Source organism: Chlorocebus sabaeus, chromosome 6 (genome assembly GCF_047675955.1).
Source record: "Chlorocebus sabaeus isolate Y175 chromosome 6, mChlSab1.0.hap1, whole genome shotgun sequence".
Classification (NCBI taxonomy): domain Eukaryota; kingdom Metazoa; phylum Chordata; class Mammalia; order Primates; family Cercopithecidae; genus Chlorocebus; species Chlorocebus sabaeus.
In genome coordinates, this window is record NC_132909.1 from 7,671,747 (window position 1) to 7,687,640 (window position 15,894).

Sequence of the window (15,894 nt, forward strand, 5' to 3'; positions counted from 1 at the left end):
CTGTGCCACCAGAACTGGCCCTACCTACACATTGACAAACGCCCCCCAGGGCAGGGCGTGGTACCACCCTAAGAACCATTGAGAAACCCACTGTCTTATTTTAGAATTAAGAAAACTGGCTGGCACGGTGGCTCATGCCTGTACTCCCAGCCTTTGGGAGGCTGAGGCAGCTGGATCACTTGAGGTCAGGAGTTCAAGATCAGCCTGGGCAACATGCTGAAACCCCATCTCTACTAAAAATACACACACACACACACACACACACACACACACACACACTCCCCTAAAAAATACTTTAAAAAAACAACAAAACAGAAAAAAAAAACAAAAAACAAAAAACCTGAGGCTGGGGGTGTGTGATTCTTCTGTTTTTGTTTGTGTGGATCTAGTCAGGAAATCTGTCTAACTAGAGCATTTTGTCCATTTACATTTAGTATAATTACTGATATGGCTGGGCTTACGTCTACCACTTTACTGTCTGGCTTTTACTTGTTCCACCTGTCCTATGTTCCTTTTTCTTTCCTTTGTAATCTTTTCCTGAAATCATTCAGTATTTTTTTTTTTTAAGAGACTCCTGAAATGATTCAATATTTTTCTTTTTCTTTTTTTTTTTTTTTTGTAAGAAACAGGAGGCCAAGCATGGTGACTCACACCTGTAATCCCAGCACTTTGGGAGGCTGAGGTGGGTGGATCACCTGAGGTCAGGAGTTCAAGACCAGCCTGGCCAACATGGTGAAACCCCATCTCTACTAAAAATACAAAAATTAGCCAGGTGTGGTGGCAGGCGCCTGTGATCCCAGCTACTCAGGAGGCTGAGGCAGGAGAATCACTTAAACCTGGGAGGTAGAGGTTGCAGTGAGCCAAGATTGCGCCACTGCACTCTAGCCTGGGCGACAGAGCGAGACTCCGTCTCAAAATAAACAAACAAAAACTAAAAGAGACAGGGTCTCAACTCTGTCACCCAGAATGGGGTGCAGTGATGCCATCACAGCTCACTGTAACTCAAACTGCTGGGTTCAAGTCATCTTCCCGTCTCAGCCTCCTGAGTAGCTGCAACTCTAGGCATGAGCCACCACCACGCCTGCCTGGTTTTGTTTGGTTGTATTTTTTGTAGAGACAGGGCTTCACTATGTTGCCCAAACTGGTCTCCAACCCCTGGCCTCAAGTGATCCTCCCTCCTGAGTGTCACAAAGTGTTGGGATTACAGGCGTGAACCACTGTGATTCATTATTATTATATTTTTTGAGACAGAGTTTTGCTCTGTTGCCCAGGCTGGAGTGCAGTGGCGCAACCTTGGTGCACTGTAAGCTCCGCCTCCCGGGTTCAAGCAATTGTCCCACCTCAGCCTCCTGAGTAGCTGGGATTACAGGCATCTGCCACCATTCCTGGCTAATTTTTTGTACTTTTAGTAGAGACAGGGTTTCACCATGTTGGCCAGGCTGGTCTTGAACTCCTGACCTCGTGATCCGCCTGCCTTGGCCTCCTAAAGCACTGGGATTACAGGTGTGAGCCACTGCGCCTGGTCCACTGCATTTTTATTATTCCATCTCTTGCTCCCATAAGCTTGAGAGACAGAAATAAGGAAAGAGGTCAAGAGACAGAAACAGAACAGCGACAGAGGGAAGCAGCTGAGAGAGAAAAGACAGAGACACCGGATTGGTAAGAGGCAGTCCCAGGGGAGGGCCAAACCGTGCTCTCTTGGCCTGGCCTGTGCTTCAGGGCTGGAGCCTGATGTCCACACAGCCACCCCTTTCCACGAAGAGGCCGGGGAGGCAGCTGGGGACTGTGAAAGGCGGAGGGCAGTTGGGGGCATGCAGTGAGCGATTCACTTTGTGCAAAGAAAGGTGTGGCTCTTGCCTGGCTCCTGGAAGTCGAAGCCCCTAGAATATCCTGCCTGATAACATTGTCTCTGTTCCAGCCTGGGCAACATGGCAAGACCCCATCTCTACAAAAAATAACAAAAATAGGTGGTGCGTGCCTGCAGTTCCGGCCACTTGGGAGGCTAAGGTGGGAGGCTCACTTGAGTCCGGGAGGTTGAGGCTGCCGTGAGCCATGACTGTGCCACGGCACTCCAGCCTGGGTGACAGAGTGAGACTGTCTCAAAAAAAAAAAAAAAAAAAAGAGTGTCTGTGTACCTGGGACTTTGAACCACACCAGGCAATTGACACTAACATGGTTTATGGTGAGGCCCTGGGTCATGCAGTATCAGCTGGACCTCTGGGGGTTGCTGAGGGGCCTGGGGATGATGGAGTCACTACGGCCAGTCACAGGGTGCTCCATGCCTACAGGAATGACACCCAAGAAAAACCCTGGACCCCAAAGCTTGGGTGAGAGCCTCGGGTTGGCAATGCTGCATGTGTGCGGCCATGCATCAACGCTAGGAGAAAGGAGGGCCATCCCGGCAACTCTACTGGGAGAGCACAACTGGAAGACATGCCTGGTCCCTCCGATACCCTGCCCTGTGCACCTCTTTCCTTTGCTGAGTGTAATCTGTGTCCTTTCGCTGTATTAAATCATAACCGTGAGAACCAGCTTTTCTGAGCTCTCTGAGTACTTCTAGTGAATCACTGAGCCTGAGTGGTCTTTGGGCCCCAGAACTGCGGGTGGGTGTGTGTGTGCAAAGGCCCCACCCACTGAGAATTCATCCAAGCCTTCCACCCAGAACCCTGTGAAAACTGACGCAGTGCCCAGCCAGGGAGGGAGTTCCCCGTGGCTAGAGGTAACCAAACAGAGCGGCACAGCTACTGGCCTGGAATGGGCCAAGACCCAAGTCCCGGTGGAGAAGGCTGGACAGGAAGACCCTTCTGAGGTCCTCAGATGCCAGGAGCTGAGGCACTGACCCCAGCTTGGCAAAGTCTCGGAAACTCAGGCCCTCTGTGCTTTCAAGGAATCTGTTTTTCTGTCCAAGCAGCAGAGCTGCCGCGGGTAGGCAGGCCGGGATGCTGCCGTGAGGACGGTGAATGGCTTCCCTCCCCACGTCCCTTGGCCTCTGCATGAGCGTTGCCTACTGAGAGTGGTGAGTCCCGCCCAGCCCCATCACTCCCCCGCAAGTCCGCACCTCCCGCTTTATCCGCCTGCAAAGCTCGGAGCTCCACTTGTGTCCTGAGCACGTTTACCACGGACCTGTCAGTGTCCCCACTGGGCTGTGAGCTGACAGGGAAAGGGACTCTCATCCACTGTGTCCCCCTCTGTATCCCCAGGGCACAGAGCCCTGACCAGTGTGTGCTCAGGAGGCATTTGCTGAGTCAAATGGACCAATTGCTCAAGCCACGCTGGCATGCTCTCTCTAGAAAGCCAGTGAGTTGGGGCGCCCAGTCCTCTGGATACAGGTCCCCAACATGGAGCCCTGGTCTGCTACACAGGGGGCCCACCTGCCCCCAGTTGCCTGCCAGGGGCCCGAGTGCTCACCTGTGAGATCTCCAGGCACGGCAACTTGCCCACCTGGGCGCCGGTGAAGCCATATACGGAGTTGGCGCTCACCTTCAGCGCCAGCTGCCGTCCATCCAGGACCTGGCGCCGCAGGGGGTCTGTCTCCTTGGCCAGCTCGGCCTTGGCCCTTCGAGGGAACACAGGTAAAGCACACTCAGGCGGCGCCCGGGCACTGGTCAGGGCTCCTTTCTGGAAGTGGGTGCCATGTACAGTTGGGCGTGCTGTGCACTGCACAGAAGCTTCTGGCCAAGGGGGCAAAAGGAAGCTGCCAGGAGGGGATGCCTTGTGCTAATTCACACACAGCTGTGGGCAGGGTGGCCGGACAGCCCTGGGGTGTCCCAGTGAGGGACAGGGATTGCCCAGAGGCCCCAGCAGGTCTGAGCTCCAAGCAGGGGATCTCCAGGGCTCACCTCTTCCGGGCACTAAGCAGGTTCTCCAGGATCTGGGGCAGCAGTCCCTTCCGCACTGAGGTCTTCACAAACTCGTCCCCGGTGGGCGTCTTGATGAACTGATCCTCAGTCAGGCTGGGTTGGAAGACGGCGGGGTGACTGCCGGTCACCCTCCTCCTCCAGCCCCACCTCTGCCCTACGGTCCTGGCCTTGGCCATGAGCGCATGCAGGCCCCTCAAGCACCCCTTCACTCCCCACTATCTCTGGGCCTGTGCCTATCTCCCCCGCCAGACTGAGCCCCTCAAGGGAGGGCCCCGGTGGGCCTCGGGGGACACGTGCTGAATTGGGCACCATACCCCAGTTTCTGCGCAGCCCCGGGCCGCAGGAGCGTGGTGTAGCACAGGTTGTGGGCCATCATGATGGACGGGTACAGCGAGGAGAAGTCCAGGGTGGCGATGGGAACATCGTAGTACCTGGGAGGGGAGCAGCCGCGGTGGGGAGTCAGGGCTAGAAGTTCCCATGCCGCCCCCTGCCCTGTCTTGTGGCCTCACCCTTTAAAGAAAAAAAAAAAAAAATCATTCATTGGCTGGGAGCAGTGCTCACTCCTATAATCCCAGCACTTTGGGAGGCTGAGGCAGGAGGATCACTTGAACTCAGGGGTTCCAGACCAGCCTGGGCGACATGGCAAAACCCCGTGTCTACAAAAAATTTTTAAAAATTAGCTAGGTGTGGTGGTGCATGCCTGTGGTCCCAGCTACTCAGGGGCCAGAGGCAGGAGGATCGCTTGAGCCTGGGAGGTGGAGTAAGCCAAGATCGTGCCACTGCACTCCACCCTGGGTGACAAAGTGAGACCCTGCCTCAAAAAAAAAATAAAAAAATAAAATATATATAAAATGAATTAATCTACTCTTTTATTTTATTTTTTTGAGACGGAGTCTCGCTCTGTCACCCAGGCTGGAGTGCAGCAGCGCAATCTTGGCTCACTGCAACCTCTGCCTCCCAGGTTCAAGCGATTCTCCTGCCTTAGCCTCCTGAGTAGCTGGGACTACAGGCGTGTGCCACCACACCCAGCTAATTTTTGTATTTTTAGTAGAAATGGGGTTTCACCATGTTAGCCAGGATGGTCTCAATCTCCTGACTTTGTGATCCACCCACCTCAGCCTCCCAAAGTGCTGGGATTACAGGTGTGAGCCACCATGCCCGGCCTATTATTTTTAGGGCCAGGGTCTTGCTCCGTCGCCCAGGCTGGAGGGCAGTGGCGCAATCATCGCTCACTGCAGCCTCCACCTCCCAGGCTCATCATCCTCCCAGCTGAGCCTCCCAAGTAGCTGGGATTATAGGCATCCACCACCAGGCCTGGCTCATTTTTTTTTTGTTTTGAGACAGAGTCTCGCTCTGTCGCCCAGGCTGGAGTGCAGTGGCACGATTTCGGCTCACTGCAAGCTCCACCTCCCAGGTTCACGCCATTCTCCTGCCTCAGCCTCCAGAGTAGCTGGTATTACAGGCGCCTGCCACCACGCCCGGCTAATTTTTTTGTATTTTTAGTAGAGACAGGGTTTCACAGTGTTAGGATGCTCTTGATCTCCTGACCTCGTGATCCGCCCGCCTCGGCCTCCCAAAGTGTGGGAATTACAGGCGTGAGCCACCGCGGGCCTGGCTCATTTAAAAAAATTTTTTGTGGAGCAGGGGTCTCACTATGTTGCCCTGGCTGTTCTCAAACGCCTGAGCTCGAGTGATCCTCCCACCTCAGCCTCCTAGAGATTACAGGTACAAACTGCACCCAGCCTGGGGCCTCACCCTTTGAGGGGCTCGATGACAGTGGCTCCCGTGTAGTCCTCGCCGCCCTCCGACCTCACCACGGGCATCAGCAGCCCCTCGTGCATGGCCTGGGAGGGGAGAAGGTGGAAAACGGAGTGGGTATAGGTGGGGCTATGAGGATTGGGAGCGGGGAGAAAAAGTGCATCCAGGATGCCATCCCCTGGAGAGGACCAGAGACGTGCCTGGTGGGGAGTGGTGAGGACAGGTCTTGGCTACTGACCTGCCGCAATAGCTGGGATACGACCTTGACCTGCTGACCACGGCTGAGCAGGTAGCTGAGGGGCACGCCAGTGACCCTCGCCATCTCCACGGCGTTCACCAGCACCATGAGCCGCTCCAGCAGCCGCAGCGGCAGATAGGCGTCCTTCAGGCAGTACACGGCCAGGCGGCGGCGGGTCTGGTCGTTCCCATTCTGGGGATGGGCACAGATGGGGTCAGGGACCAGGAGTTGGGGGTGGGAGGCGGAGCAGGAGGATGAAGTGGGGGTCAGGGTGAGGTAGCCTGGAGAGGGCCTGGGAGGTGAGGCGGGCAGGGGCAGCCTCCAAGCTATCAGGGCCTGGGTGGGGATGGAGGTAGTGTTGGGGGCCAGGGAGTCCACAGGGTCAGAGGGAGGAGGAGGGAGCAGCCTGAAGGCCACTGTGGACCTGTGGTCAGGCCAGGAAAGCGGAGCCAAAGTCATAGTAACAGAGGTCACAGAAGTGGAGAGAAATCTGGGGTCTGAGGCCAGAAAAAGGTAGGTGGCAGGTAAGGTCACAGGTCATAACAGCAGGTCAAAAAGTGAAGTCAGACGTGGGGGTGTGAAGTTGAGGTCAGGGGCTGGGGAAGGGTGAGGTGGGGGTCAGAGGTCAGAGGTCGGGGGGAGAGGTCAGGGAGGCAGTAGGCACCTGCAGGTCGGTGATGATGCTGTGCTGCACGTCCTCCTTCTGCTCGCCCAGGAAGTGGAAGCTCACGGCATTGAGCGTGTAGGAGCGGAGCTTGTACTCCCGCAGCAGCACCTAGGTGGGCGGATGGGCTGCTTGGCTGCAGGCCTGGGCAGTGGCCTCCCGAGGACAGGGACACACCCCTCCTCCCACCTGGCCTGGCTGTACCTGCAGCATGTCCATCTGCACACGGCCCACCATGCTGACCACCTTGGTGTCCCGCCGGCCTGTCTGCTTGGACTGGAATGATGAGTCCCGGATGTTGGAGCGAAGGCCGGCCACACGGCCCAGGAAAGGGAACGTTTCTACCTGGCGGGGGAGAGGCAGGGTGTGCAGCAGGCTGCGGGTCCCCAGTGTCACATCAGCCAGAGGAACGGAGATCGAGACCGACCACAACCTCCTTACAGCAACCCTCGGGGGTCGAGCCACCCCGGGGACAGAAAGACAGTCTCGGGCTGGGTGTGGGGGGCTGAAGGCTGAGGAGGGAGTCCGGAGGGAGGACGAAGCTGCATTCGGGGCTGGGACAGGGAGAGTCAGGGGCCTGCATGGACTGGGGGCCAAGGACGGAGCCCAGTGTCTGCGGGCTGCACCCAGGCGGGAAACAGGAAAAGATTTGGGGAAACTGTGAGCAGGCGGCCAGGCTGGGGCAGAGGTAGGAGGTGGCGTGGAGCTGGGCTGAGATGGATGCTGAGGGCGCTGGAGGGCGCCTGGGTGAAGGGCGCCTTGCAGGGTGCTGGGGCCCAGCCTGGAGGAGACTGAGGCCAGAAGAAGCCTGAGCTGGGGCCAGGGCAGAGGGTGAGGGGCGCCCAGGGAAGGGGAGGAGGAGGCAGTGGCCCGGGCATCAGTGCCACGCTGTGGAATGTACAGCTGGAGCCACTGGGGGTCCTAACAGTTTGTTCTGTTTTTTAGAATAGATTTTTTCTTTTTTTCTCTTTAATAGAAACAGAGTCTTGTTATGTTACCCTGGCTGGTCTTGAACTCCTGGGCTCAATCGATCCTCTTGCCTCATTCTCCCAAAGTGCTGGGATTACAGACATGAGCCACCACATCCAGCCTGTTTTGTTTTTCCATTACCAAGCTGGCCAGACATAGAGAAAAGCAGGAAAATAAGGCAATATACCCTGTTAAGGGCTGAACCATGTTCTCCCAAAAGATGTTGAAGTCCTAACCCCCAGCACCTCAGAATGTAACCTCATTTGGAAATACGTCTTTGCAGGGGGTCAAGCGAAGATGAGGTCACTGGGGTGGGCACTCATCCATGACGGTGTCACTATACAAAGAGGACATGTGGGCCAGGTGCACTGGCTCACGCCTGTAATCGCAGCACTTTGGGAGGCCGAAGTGGGCAGATCACCTCAGATCGGGAGTTTGACATCAGCCTGGTCAACATGGAGAAACCCTGTCTCTACTAAAAATATTAAATTAGCCGGGCATGGAGGTGGGTGCCTATAATCCCAGCTATCTGGGAGGCTGAGGCAGGAGAATTGCTTGAACCCGGGAGGTGGAGGTTGTGGTGAGCCGAGATTGTGCCATTGCACTCCAGCCTGGGCAACAAGAGTGAAGTTCTGTCTCAAGAAACAACAACAACAACAAAGCAAAAATTAGTGGAGTGTGGTGGCATGAGCCTGTAATCCCAGCAACCCGGGAGGCCGACGCAGAATCACTTGAACCTGGGAGGCGGAGTTGCAGTGAGCCTCAATCGCTCCATCGCACTCCAGCCTGGGTGACACAGCAAGACTCCACCTCAAACAAAAAAAAAAAGGGCTGGGAGCAGTGGCTCATGCCTGTAATCCCAGCACTTTGGGAGGCTGAGGCGGGCAGATCACAAGGTCAGGAGATCAAGACCATCCTGGCTAACATGGTGAAACCCCATCTCAACTAAAAATATAAAAAATTAGCCGGGCGTGGTGGTGGACACCTGTAGTCCCAGCTACTCGGGAGGCTGAGGCAGGAGAATGGCATGAACCCATGAGGCGGAGCTTGCAGTGAGCCGAGATCACGCCACTGCACTCCAGCCTGGGCGACAGAGTGAGACTCTGTCTCAAAAAAAAAAAAAAAAGGAGGACATGTGGAAACAGATGCACACAGAGAGAAGATGAGAAGATGGTGTAAAGAGGCACAGGGGGCCAATGTCCGTCTGCAAGCCAAGGAGAGAGACTGGGAACCAGTCCTCCCTTGCAGCCCCAGAAGGAAGCAGGCCCGCTGACACTGTGGTCGTGGACTTTCCAGCTTTCAGGACGGTGAGACAATGACCTTTTGCTGTTTTCAGCCACCTGGTCTGTGGCTCTTTGTTACAGCAACTCGGGCAGAGGAATCCACCCTTACACACACCCAGACTCAACAAGTATCTGGAATTTGCCCCATCCGTCAACACACTCCCCCTCTCCTTCTCCTTCATTATGATCCTTTTCCTTATGCTGATATAACCTAAAGGAAGACTGGGATTCAGTGGCTGCTTCAATGGCTTGTTGAACTCCTGCAAGCTTCAGTCCGACATCTGAATGCACAGCCCTCTCTACTTCACTATAACTCCCTCCTTGTCTCTGACAAAAGCCACAGTAACTTTTCCAACTTGGAGCAGGGCAGGGCCAGGAGAGGGAGCGGGAAGGAGGCCCAGGGCCCGGAGGCCACACCTGGGGCATCTGAGAGAAGCCCCCCGCCTGCCCAGCCCTCACCTTGAGGGTCTGGGCCCGAGAGATGAGGTAAGGAAGGTCGAAGTTCTGGATGTTGTAACCGGTGATCACGTCGGGGTCCATGACGCGGATGAACGTGGACCAGGCCTGGGGGTGGGAGCACACGGGGTCACCCTGGTAGGTTGCCCTGCCACGGAGTCCCCTACTTCCAGAATGTTCCAGAACCCCAGCCACCCCTGAAAATCCTGCAGAACCCAGAGGGGAAGTGCTCAAGCCTCAGGGCACAGGGGCCCACCCAGACCCACAGACACGGGCGTCGCAGCACCCGGGGCTGATGGCTCAGGACGTGGAGGCTGGTGGGGGCCCCAGGAAATGGTGTGGGGCGCGGAACGAAAGCTACCTGCAGCAGGTCCTCCTCCTTCTCGTAGCTCTGCACCTTGGCGCCCAGGATAGGGGCACAGGGCCGCAGGGTGAGCGCCAGGCGTAGGAAGGGCTCCTGCTCCCCCCAGCGCAGGCCCAGCGAGCAGATCTGGATGACAGGGTCCCGCTCAGGCTCAGGGAAGATGCCTGTGAGGGAGGAGGATGCAGGGGCCTGACTCTTGCCCCTCACTCCTGACATAGCAGGGAGGCTGCACTTCCTATCTCCCTAGGGCTATCCCCACTGCCTGCCGGCCCTGGTCCTGCGGCCCTGCGGCCCTGCAGCCCTGTGTAGCTCACCCTGGCTCCTGCTCCGCCCTCACCTCCAGGCCATCTCCACACCCTCTGTGCTCACTCCATCTGGCCACATGGGCTGGGGTGCTCCTACCCCAGCACCTTCGCACTTGCTGTTCCCAGGGCCTGCCCTCCCGACCCCCCGCCTGGTACCAACAATGAGGCGGGCAGGAGCCCGGGCCCGGGGACAGACCTTTGCGGCCAGCACACTCGATATCAAAGCTGAGAACGCGCAGGGGTGCAATGCGCTGCCACGGCCCTTCCGGTGGGTGACTGACCACGTCAGACCACAGCACGTCTGCCTCCAGCTGGCACTGCGTAGCCTGTGGGCATGGGTGGGTCAGCGGTGGCAGCAGGCCCTGCCCTGGGAAGCCCTGCACCTTCTTCTTCAGCCTCAGGGTGTATTTCCCGGCTGGGAGCTCCAGCCAGTTGCAGCCGACGATGTCCGTGTCCACCATGAACCTGGAGGAGGCTGGAGGTCAGTGGACAGGGGCTGCCCAAGGGTGGGGATAGAGGCTGGAGAAGTGAGGCAGAGGCCGTACCGGATCTCAAAGTCGACATTGGCCTCGTAGGGCGCGAAGCTGGGTGTGCCCAGGCCTGCCACACGGATGCCCTGTTCCAGGAGACGGCGGGCCGGGGCCACGAGGCGCGGCAGTGCCAGGGTGATGCGCAGGAATGGGGAGGGGCCGTGCCCGTGGTACCCAAACATGCCTGCAGATGGAAGAAGCTGAGACCGGCCAATGGCCTCCCCAGGGGACCCCCCAACCCGCTGATCCCGGGGGAGCACTCACTCTCTCGGGAGCACAGCTCCACGGCCAGCACGGCCGGCCCGGTCAGCTCCTTCCCCCCGCGATTGTCCCGACTGATGGCCAAGTTCAGCTCCCGTTGGAGATCACCCAGGTGCTCGGGCTCGAAACCTGGTGTGGGAGGGGTGGTCAGAGGTGTAGGGGGCTCCAGTGGCTCAGGAAGGGGCTGGGTGGGGGCCACTCACCTGGGGGCGCTGGGGTGTAGAAGTAGGGAGCGAAGCCGTGGATGTGGCAGCAGACAGAGACCCCCTCATCGGTGACCCCGAAGGCGCGGAGCACAGGCACGGAGCCGCGGGACAGTGGAGGCCCGCCAGGCACAGGCTGCGCTGGGCCTGTGGGGCCACAGGTAAGACAGCGGCCATGCGTCTCAGGGTCCCCCGAAGTGTGCCTCCACAGACTCGAAATACCTTGGGGCCTGCAGCCTGGGGCACTCCTGCCCCGTACCATTCCCTGTGTCCATTTCAGCCTCCACCCTGGTTCCCATCTCCACCCTCATCCCCCAGGATCCATTCTCCACAGCACAACTACAGGGAGGCCTCCCCTTTTTATTACAAGATAAAAACAACTGGCCATGCACAGTGACTCACACCTGTGATTCCAGTGCTTTGTGAGACCGAGGCGGGAGGATCGCTAGAGCCCAGGACTTTGAGACCAGCCTGGGCGACAGAGCGAGACCCAGTCTCAAAAAAAAAAAATATATATATATATATATATATATACACACACACACACACACACACACACGCACACACACACACATATTACCTGTATAAATATATTTGTGTATTAATATATAATATATGTTATATATAAAATAACATATATACAGAATATATGATATATATTAAACATATATTATATATATATTTCAACCACCTCCCAGGTTGAAAGGATTCTTGTGCCTCAGCCACCTGAATAGCTGAGATTACAGGTCCGTGCTACCACAGCTGGCTAATTTTTTGAATTTTTAGTAGAGATGGGGTTTTAACATGTTGGCCAGACTGGTCTCAAATTCCTGACCTCAAGTGATCAGCCTGCCTCAGCCTTTGAAAGTGCTGGGATTACAGGCTTAAGCCACCACACCGGGGCCAAAAGTATAGTTTTAAAAGTAAGGCAGACATTGCGGTGCACACCTGTAGTCCTAGCTACTCCGAGGCTGAGGTGGGAGGATCACTTGAGTCCAGGAGGTTGAGGTTACAGTGAACCATGATTGTGTCACTGCCCTCCAGCCTGGGTGACAGAGGGAGACTCTGTTTCAAAAAAAAAAAAAAATTGGCCGGGCGCAGTCGCTCATTCCTGTAATCCCAGCACTTTGGGAGGCCAAGGTTGGCAGATCACCTGAGGTCAGGAGTTCGAAACCAGCCTGACCAACATGGCAAAATCCCGTCTCTACTAAAAATACAAAAATTAGCCAGGTGTGATGGCGGGCACCTGTAATCCCAGCTACTTGGGAGGCTGAGGCAGAAGAATCACTTGAACCCGGGAGGCAGAGGTTATAGTGAGCCAAGAGCGTGCCACTGCACTCCAGCCTGGGTGACAAGAGCGAGACTCCATAAAAATAAATAAATAAATAAATAAATAAATAAATAAATAAATAAATAATTATTGGCTAGGTGCGCTCCAGCCTGGGCAACAGAGAGAAATCTTGTCTCCAAAAAAAAAAAAAAAAATCTCATTAAAAGTCAAATTGGGCTAGGCATGGTGTCTCACACCTATAATCTCAACACTTTAGGAGGCCAATGCAGGTGGATCACTTGAGGTCAGGATTTCAAGACCAGCCTAGCCAACAAGGCGAAAGCCCATCTCTATTAAAAATACAAAAATTAGCCAGGTATGGTGGTGGGCGCCTGTAATCCCAGCTACTCGGGAGGCTGAGGCAGGAGAATCACTTGAACCCCAGAGGGGGAGGTTGCAGTGAGTCGAGATCACGCCACTACACTCTAGCCTGGGCGACAGAGCAAGACTCCATCTCAAAAAAAAAAAAAAAAGTCAAATTGACTTTTAGTGTATGTGTCTAGTGTTGTGAATTTTAAGGCACAAAGGTCCTTGCACAAGCTGCAGCCACCACGTATGCAAAACAGCTCAACACTCCAAGCACCTCCCTCAAGTTGACCCTGTGTCACCTTTGCTTCACGATCCACAGGCCCTGGCACCCACTGGTCTGTTCTGTCACTACAGCTCTATGGCTGGAAGGGCTGACCTGGCCCGGCCTCTGCCCCAGGAGCGCATGGCCCCAGCACTCACCCATAACCCCCAAACTCACCCACATAATGGTCAATCTCCAGCTGTTGGAAGATGAGGGGCTCTGTCTGGGGGTCCAGGGGGGGTGGTGTGGGCCGACGCCAGCGAGGATCTATGGTTGACGGTGGGACCTGCCCTGGTGGGGGAAGGGAATGAAGTGGGGTACACGGAGTCATGGTCTTCCCCGGCCAGGATGGCATGTGATTCTGAAAGGAGCCAGGCAGAGGTGGCGGTCTGGGTCAGGCAGGAAACTTGGAAGAGAATGGAGGTCAAGGGTCAGGTCCAGAATCACTGCAGGCCACACAGGCAGCATGGGGGGAAAGGGCAGTCCTTTGTAGGATTCAAAGTTGGCAAGAATGGGGTCACAGGTCAGCTTTGCAGCTGACTCCTGGACCAAAGGCAAGACCAGGAGCAATGGGTTGGGCAGCAGGGGCTTCCAGCTCCAAGACTTACCGTCTGCAACCCCCTCTAGGACTGACTGCAGTTCCTCCTCCTCCTGCTCCTGCAGCCTGTGCTCTGCCTCCATCTCCTCCATCAGTGCCAGGTCCTCCTCGAATTGGGATGGCTGAAGTGCATCATCATCATCCCAGAGGCTCCCACGGGCCCGCTTTGGGGGCACCCCGGGCCCTGGGCCTGGCCGCCGCTTGCCATCCATCCTGTTGGGCAAGTTGGAGCTTGGTGGAGGTTCTGACCAGAGACATCTCTTACCCTGTCTTCTCCATGGCATCCCATGCACCCACCATGACCATGAGCCTTTTCCTACTCTGGAGTGGCTGTACTAACACAGCTCTGCACCCTGCAGGCAGCGGGGTGGGAGCACATTCCAGACGCTCAACTGTTAGCTATTGCAGTGGCAGGCCATTCGACTCCCTGACCCTCTCTCCCATCACACTAGGCCCTTAGCACATCTCTCTCTTTTTTTTTTTGAGATGGAATTGTGCTCTTGTCACCTAGGCTGGACTGCAATGACATGATCTCGGCTCACTGCAAACTCCACTCCCAGGTTCAAGCGATTCTCCCCTCAGCCTCCCGGGTAGCTGGATTACAGGCGCCCACCACTACACCCAGCTAATTTTTGTGTTTTGAGTAGAGATGAGGTTTCGCCATGTTGGCCAGGCTGGTCTTGAACTCCTGACCTCAGGTGATCCGCCCACCTCAGCCTCCCAAAGTGCTGGGATTATAGCCCCCACGCCCGGCCTTAGCACATCTCTTTATTTCCCATAAACCTCTGTCTCCGATGCCCTCACCTACCAACCATGCACCCAGGTCATCTGCCATTGAAATGACAAAAACTGCAATTACTTTTGCACCAACCTAAATGCTTTGACGTAATCTCAAATGCCTAGAACTCCTGTATGCCCTTCCCCAGGCTCCCCAGTGGTCAGTGTGTTATGTGTGTGCTTCCTCACCGCCTCTCTCTGCCCTCCCACATGTGTGGCGTGCACACCATATTACTTCTTTTCCTGAGTAATTTGAGAGTTTCTAGCAGGTCCCATACCCCTGCACACTTCAGCATGTAGTGCCTAAGAATAAGGAATTCCCTTCACTGAGCAAAGTACGATACAATCTAGGACATTTAACACTGACTCAAGGATGATATAAAATAAAGGGCACCTTTCCCAATTTCTCCAACTGTCTCCAAAATGCCGTTTATAGTAACCTGCTTTCTCCCCCAGTCTAGGACCCACAGTAGCAAACAAAACACACACAAATCACATACAGACTGCTACTTATGTATGTGTCTTTTTCTTTTCTTTCTTTTTTTTTTTGTAAGATGGAATCAGGGCTGGGTACGATGGCTCACGCCTGTAATCCCAGCACTTTGGGAGACTGAGGCGGGCGATCACAAGGTCAGGAGTTTGAGACCAGCCTGACTAACATGGTGAAATCCCATCTCTACTAAAAATACAAAAATTAGCCGGGCGTGGTGGCAGGCACCTGTAATCCCAGCTACTCAGAAGGCTGAGACAGGAGAATCCTTGAACCCGGGAGGCAGAGGTTGCAGTAAGCCAAGATCATGCCATTGCACTCTAGCCTGGGCCACAGAACAAGACACTGTCTCAAACAAACAAATAAAAAAGACAGAATCTCACTCTTGTTGCCCAGGCTAGAGTGCAGTGGTGCAATCTCAACTCACTGCAACTTCCACCTCCCGGGTCCCAGTTCAAGCAATTCTCCTGCTTCAGCCTCCCCAGTAGCTGGGATTACAAGCATGCGCCACCATGTCCAGCTAATTTTTGTATTTTCAGTGGAGACGGGGTTTCACCATGTTGGCCATCCTGGTCTTGAACTCCTGACCTCAGGTGATCCACCTGCCTCGGCCTCCCAAAGGGCTGGGATTACAGGCATAAGCCACCGCACCTGACCTGTGTTTTCTTAATTACAACCTATAAAAGATTATTTTGGAGGCTGGGCATGGTGGCTCACCCCTATAATCCCAGCACCTTGGGAGGCAGGTGGATCATGAGATCAGGAGATTGAGATCATCCTGGCTAACACGGTGAAACCCCATCTCTACTAAAGAAATACAAAAAAATTAGCCGGGTGTGGTGGCAGGCGCCTGTAGTCCCAGCTTCTCGGGAGGCTAAGGCAGGAGAATGGTGTGAACCCAGAAGGCGGAGCTTGCAGTGAGCCGAGATCATGCCACCGCACTCCAGCCTGGGCAATAGAGTGAGACTCCATCTCAAAAAAAAAAAAAAGATTATTTTGGGGTATATTGATATAGAAGTTGACTGGAGCCAGGTATGGTGGCCCACGCTGTAATCCCAGCACTTTGGGAAGCTGAGGCAAGTGGATCACTTGAGGTCAGGAGTTCGAGACTAGCCTGGTCAATGTGGTAAAACCCTGTCTTTAATAAAAATACAAAAAAATTAGCTGGGTGTGGTGGTGTACACCTGTAATTATGGCTTCTTGGGAGGCTGAGGCAGGAGAATCACTTGAACCTGGG

At 55.2% G+C, this 15,894-nt stretch overlaps 1 protein-coding gene across 2 annotated transcripts in view; it reads right to left on the reverse strand.

Moving 5' to 3' along the window:
- The window catches only part of LOC103235079 (transcription factor Spi-B), a 43,207-nt gene that overhangs the window by 15,863 nt on the left and 11,450 nt on the right, over nucleotides 1-15,894 (reverse strand). For both annotated transcript variants that reach the window (XM_007997648.3, XM_007997645.3), the window contains exons 2-16: nucleotides 13,401-13,603; nucleotides 12,970-13,083; nucleotides 10,892-11,038; nucleotides 10,692-10,817; nucleotides 10,443-10,611; nucleotides 10,094-10,362; nucleotides 9,590-9,756; nucleotides 9,232-9,336; nucleotides 6,725-6,865; nucleotides 6,521-6,631; nucleotides 5,857-6,048; nucleotides 5,616-5,704; nucleotides 4,175-4,291; nucleotides 3,840-3,953; nucleotides 3,409-3,556 (exon numbers count right to left, since the gene is read on the reverse strand). In XM_007997648.3, the coding sequence (XP_007995839.1) occupies nucleotides 3,409-3,556; nucleotides 3,840-3,953; nucleotides 4,175-4,291; nucleotides 5,616-5,704; nucleotides 5,857-6,048; nucleotides 6,521-6,631; nucleotides 6,725-6,865; nucleotides 9,232-9,336; nucleotides 9,590-9,756; nucleotides 10,094-10,362; nucleotides 10,443-10,611; nucleotides 10,692-10,817; nucleotides 10,892-11,038; nucleotides 12,970-13,083; nucleotides 13,401-13,602 (2,211 nt within the window). In that variant the 5' untranslated portion in view covers nucleotide 13,603. The remainder of the gene's footprint in view (nucleotides 1-3,408; nucleotides 3,557-3,839; nucleotides 3,954-4,174; nucleotides 4,292-5,615; nucleotides 5,705-5,856; nucleotides 6,049-6,520; nucleotides 6,632-6,724; nucleotides 6,866-9,231; nucleotides 9,337-9,589; nucleotides 9,757-10,093; nucleotides 10,363-10,442; nucleotides 10,612-10,691; nucleotides 10,818-10,891; nucleotides 11,039-12,969; nucleotides 13,084-13,400; nucleotides 13,604-15,894) is intronic.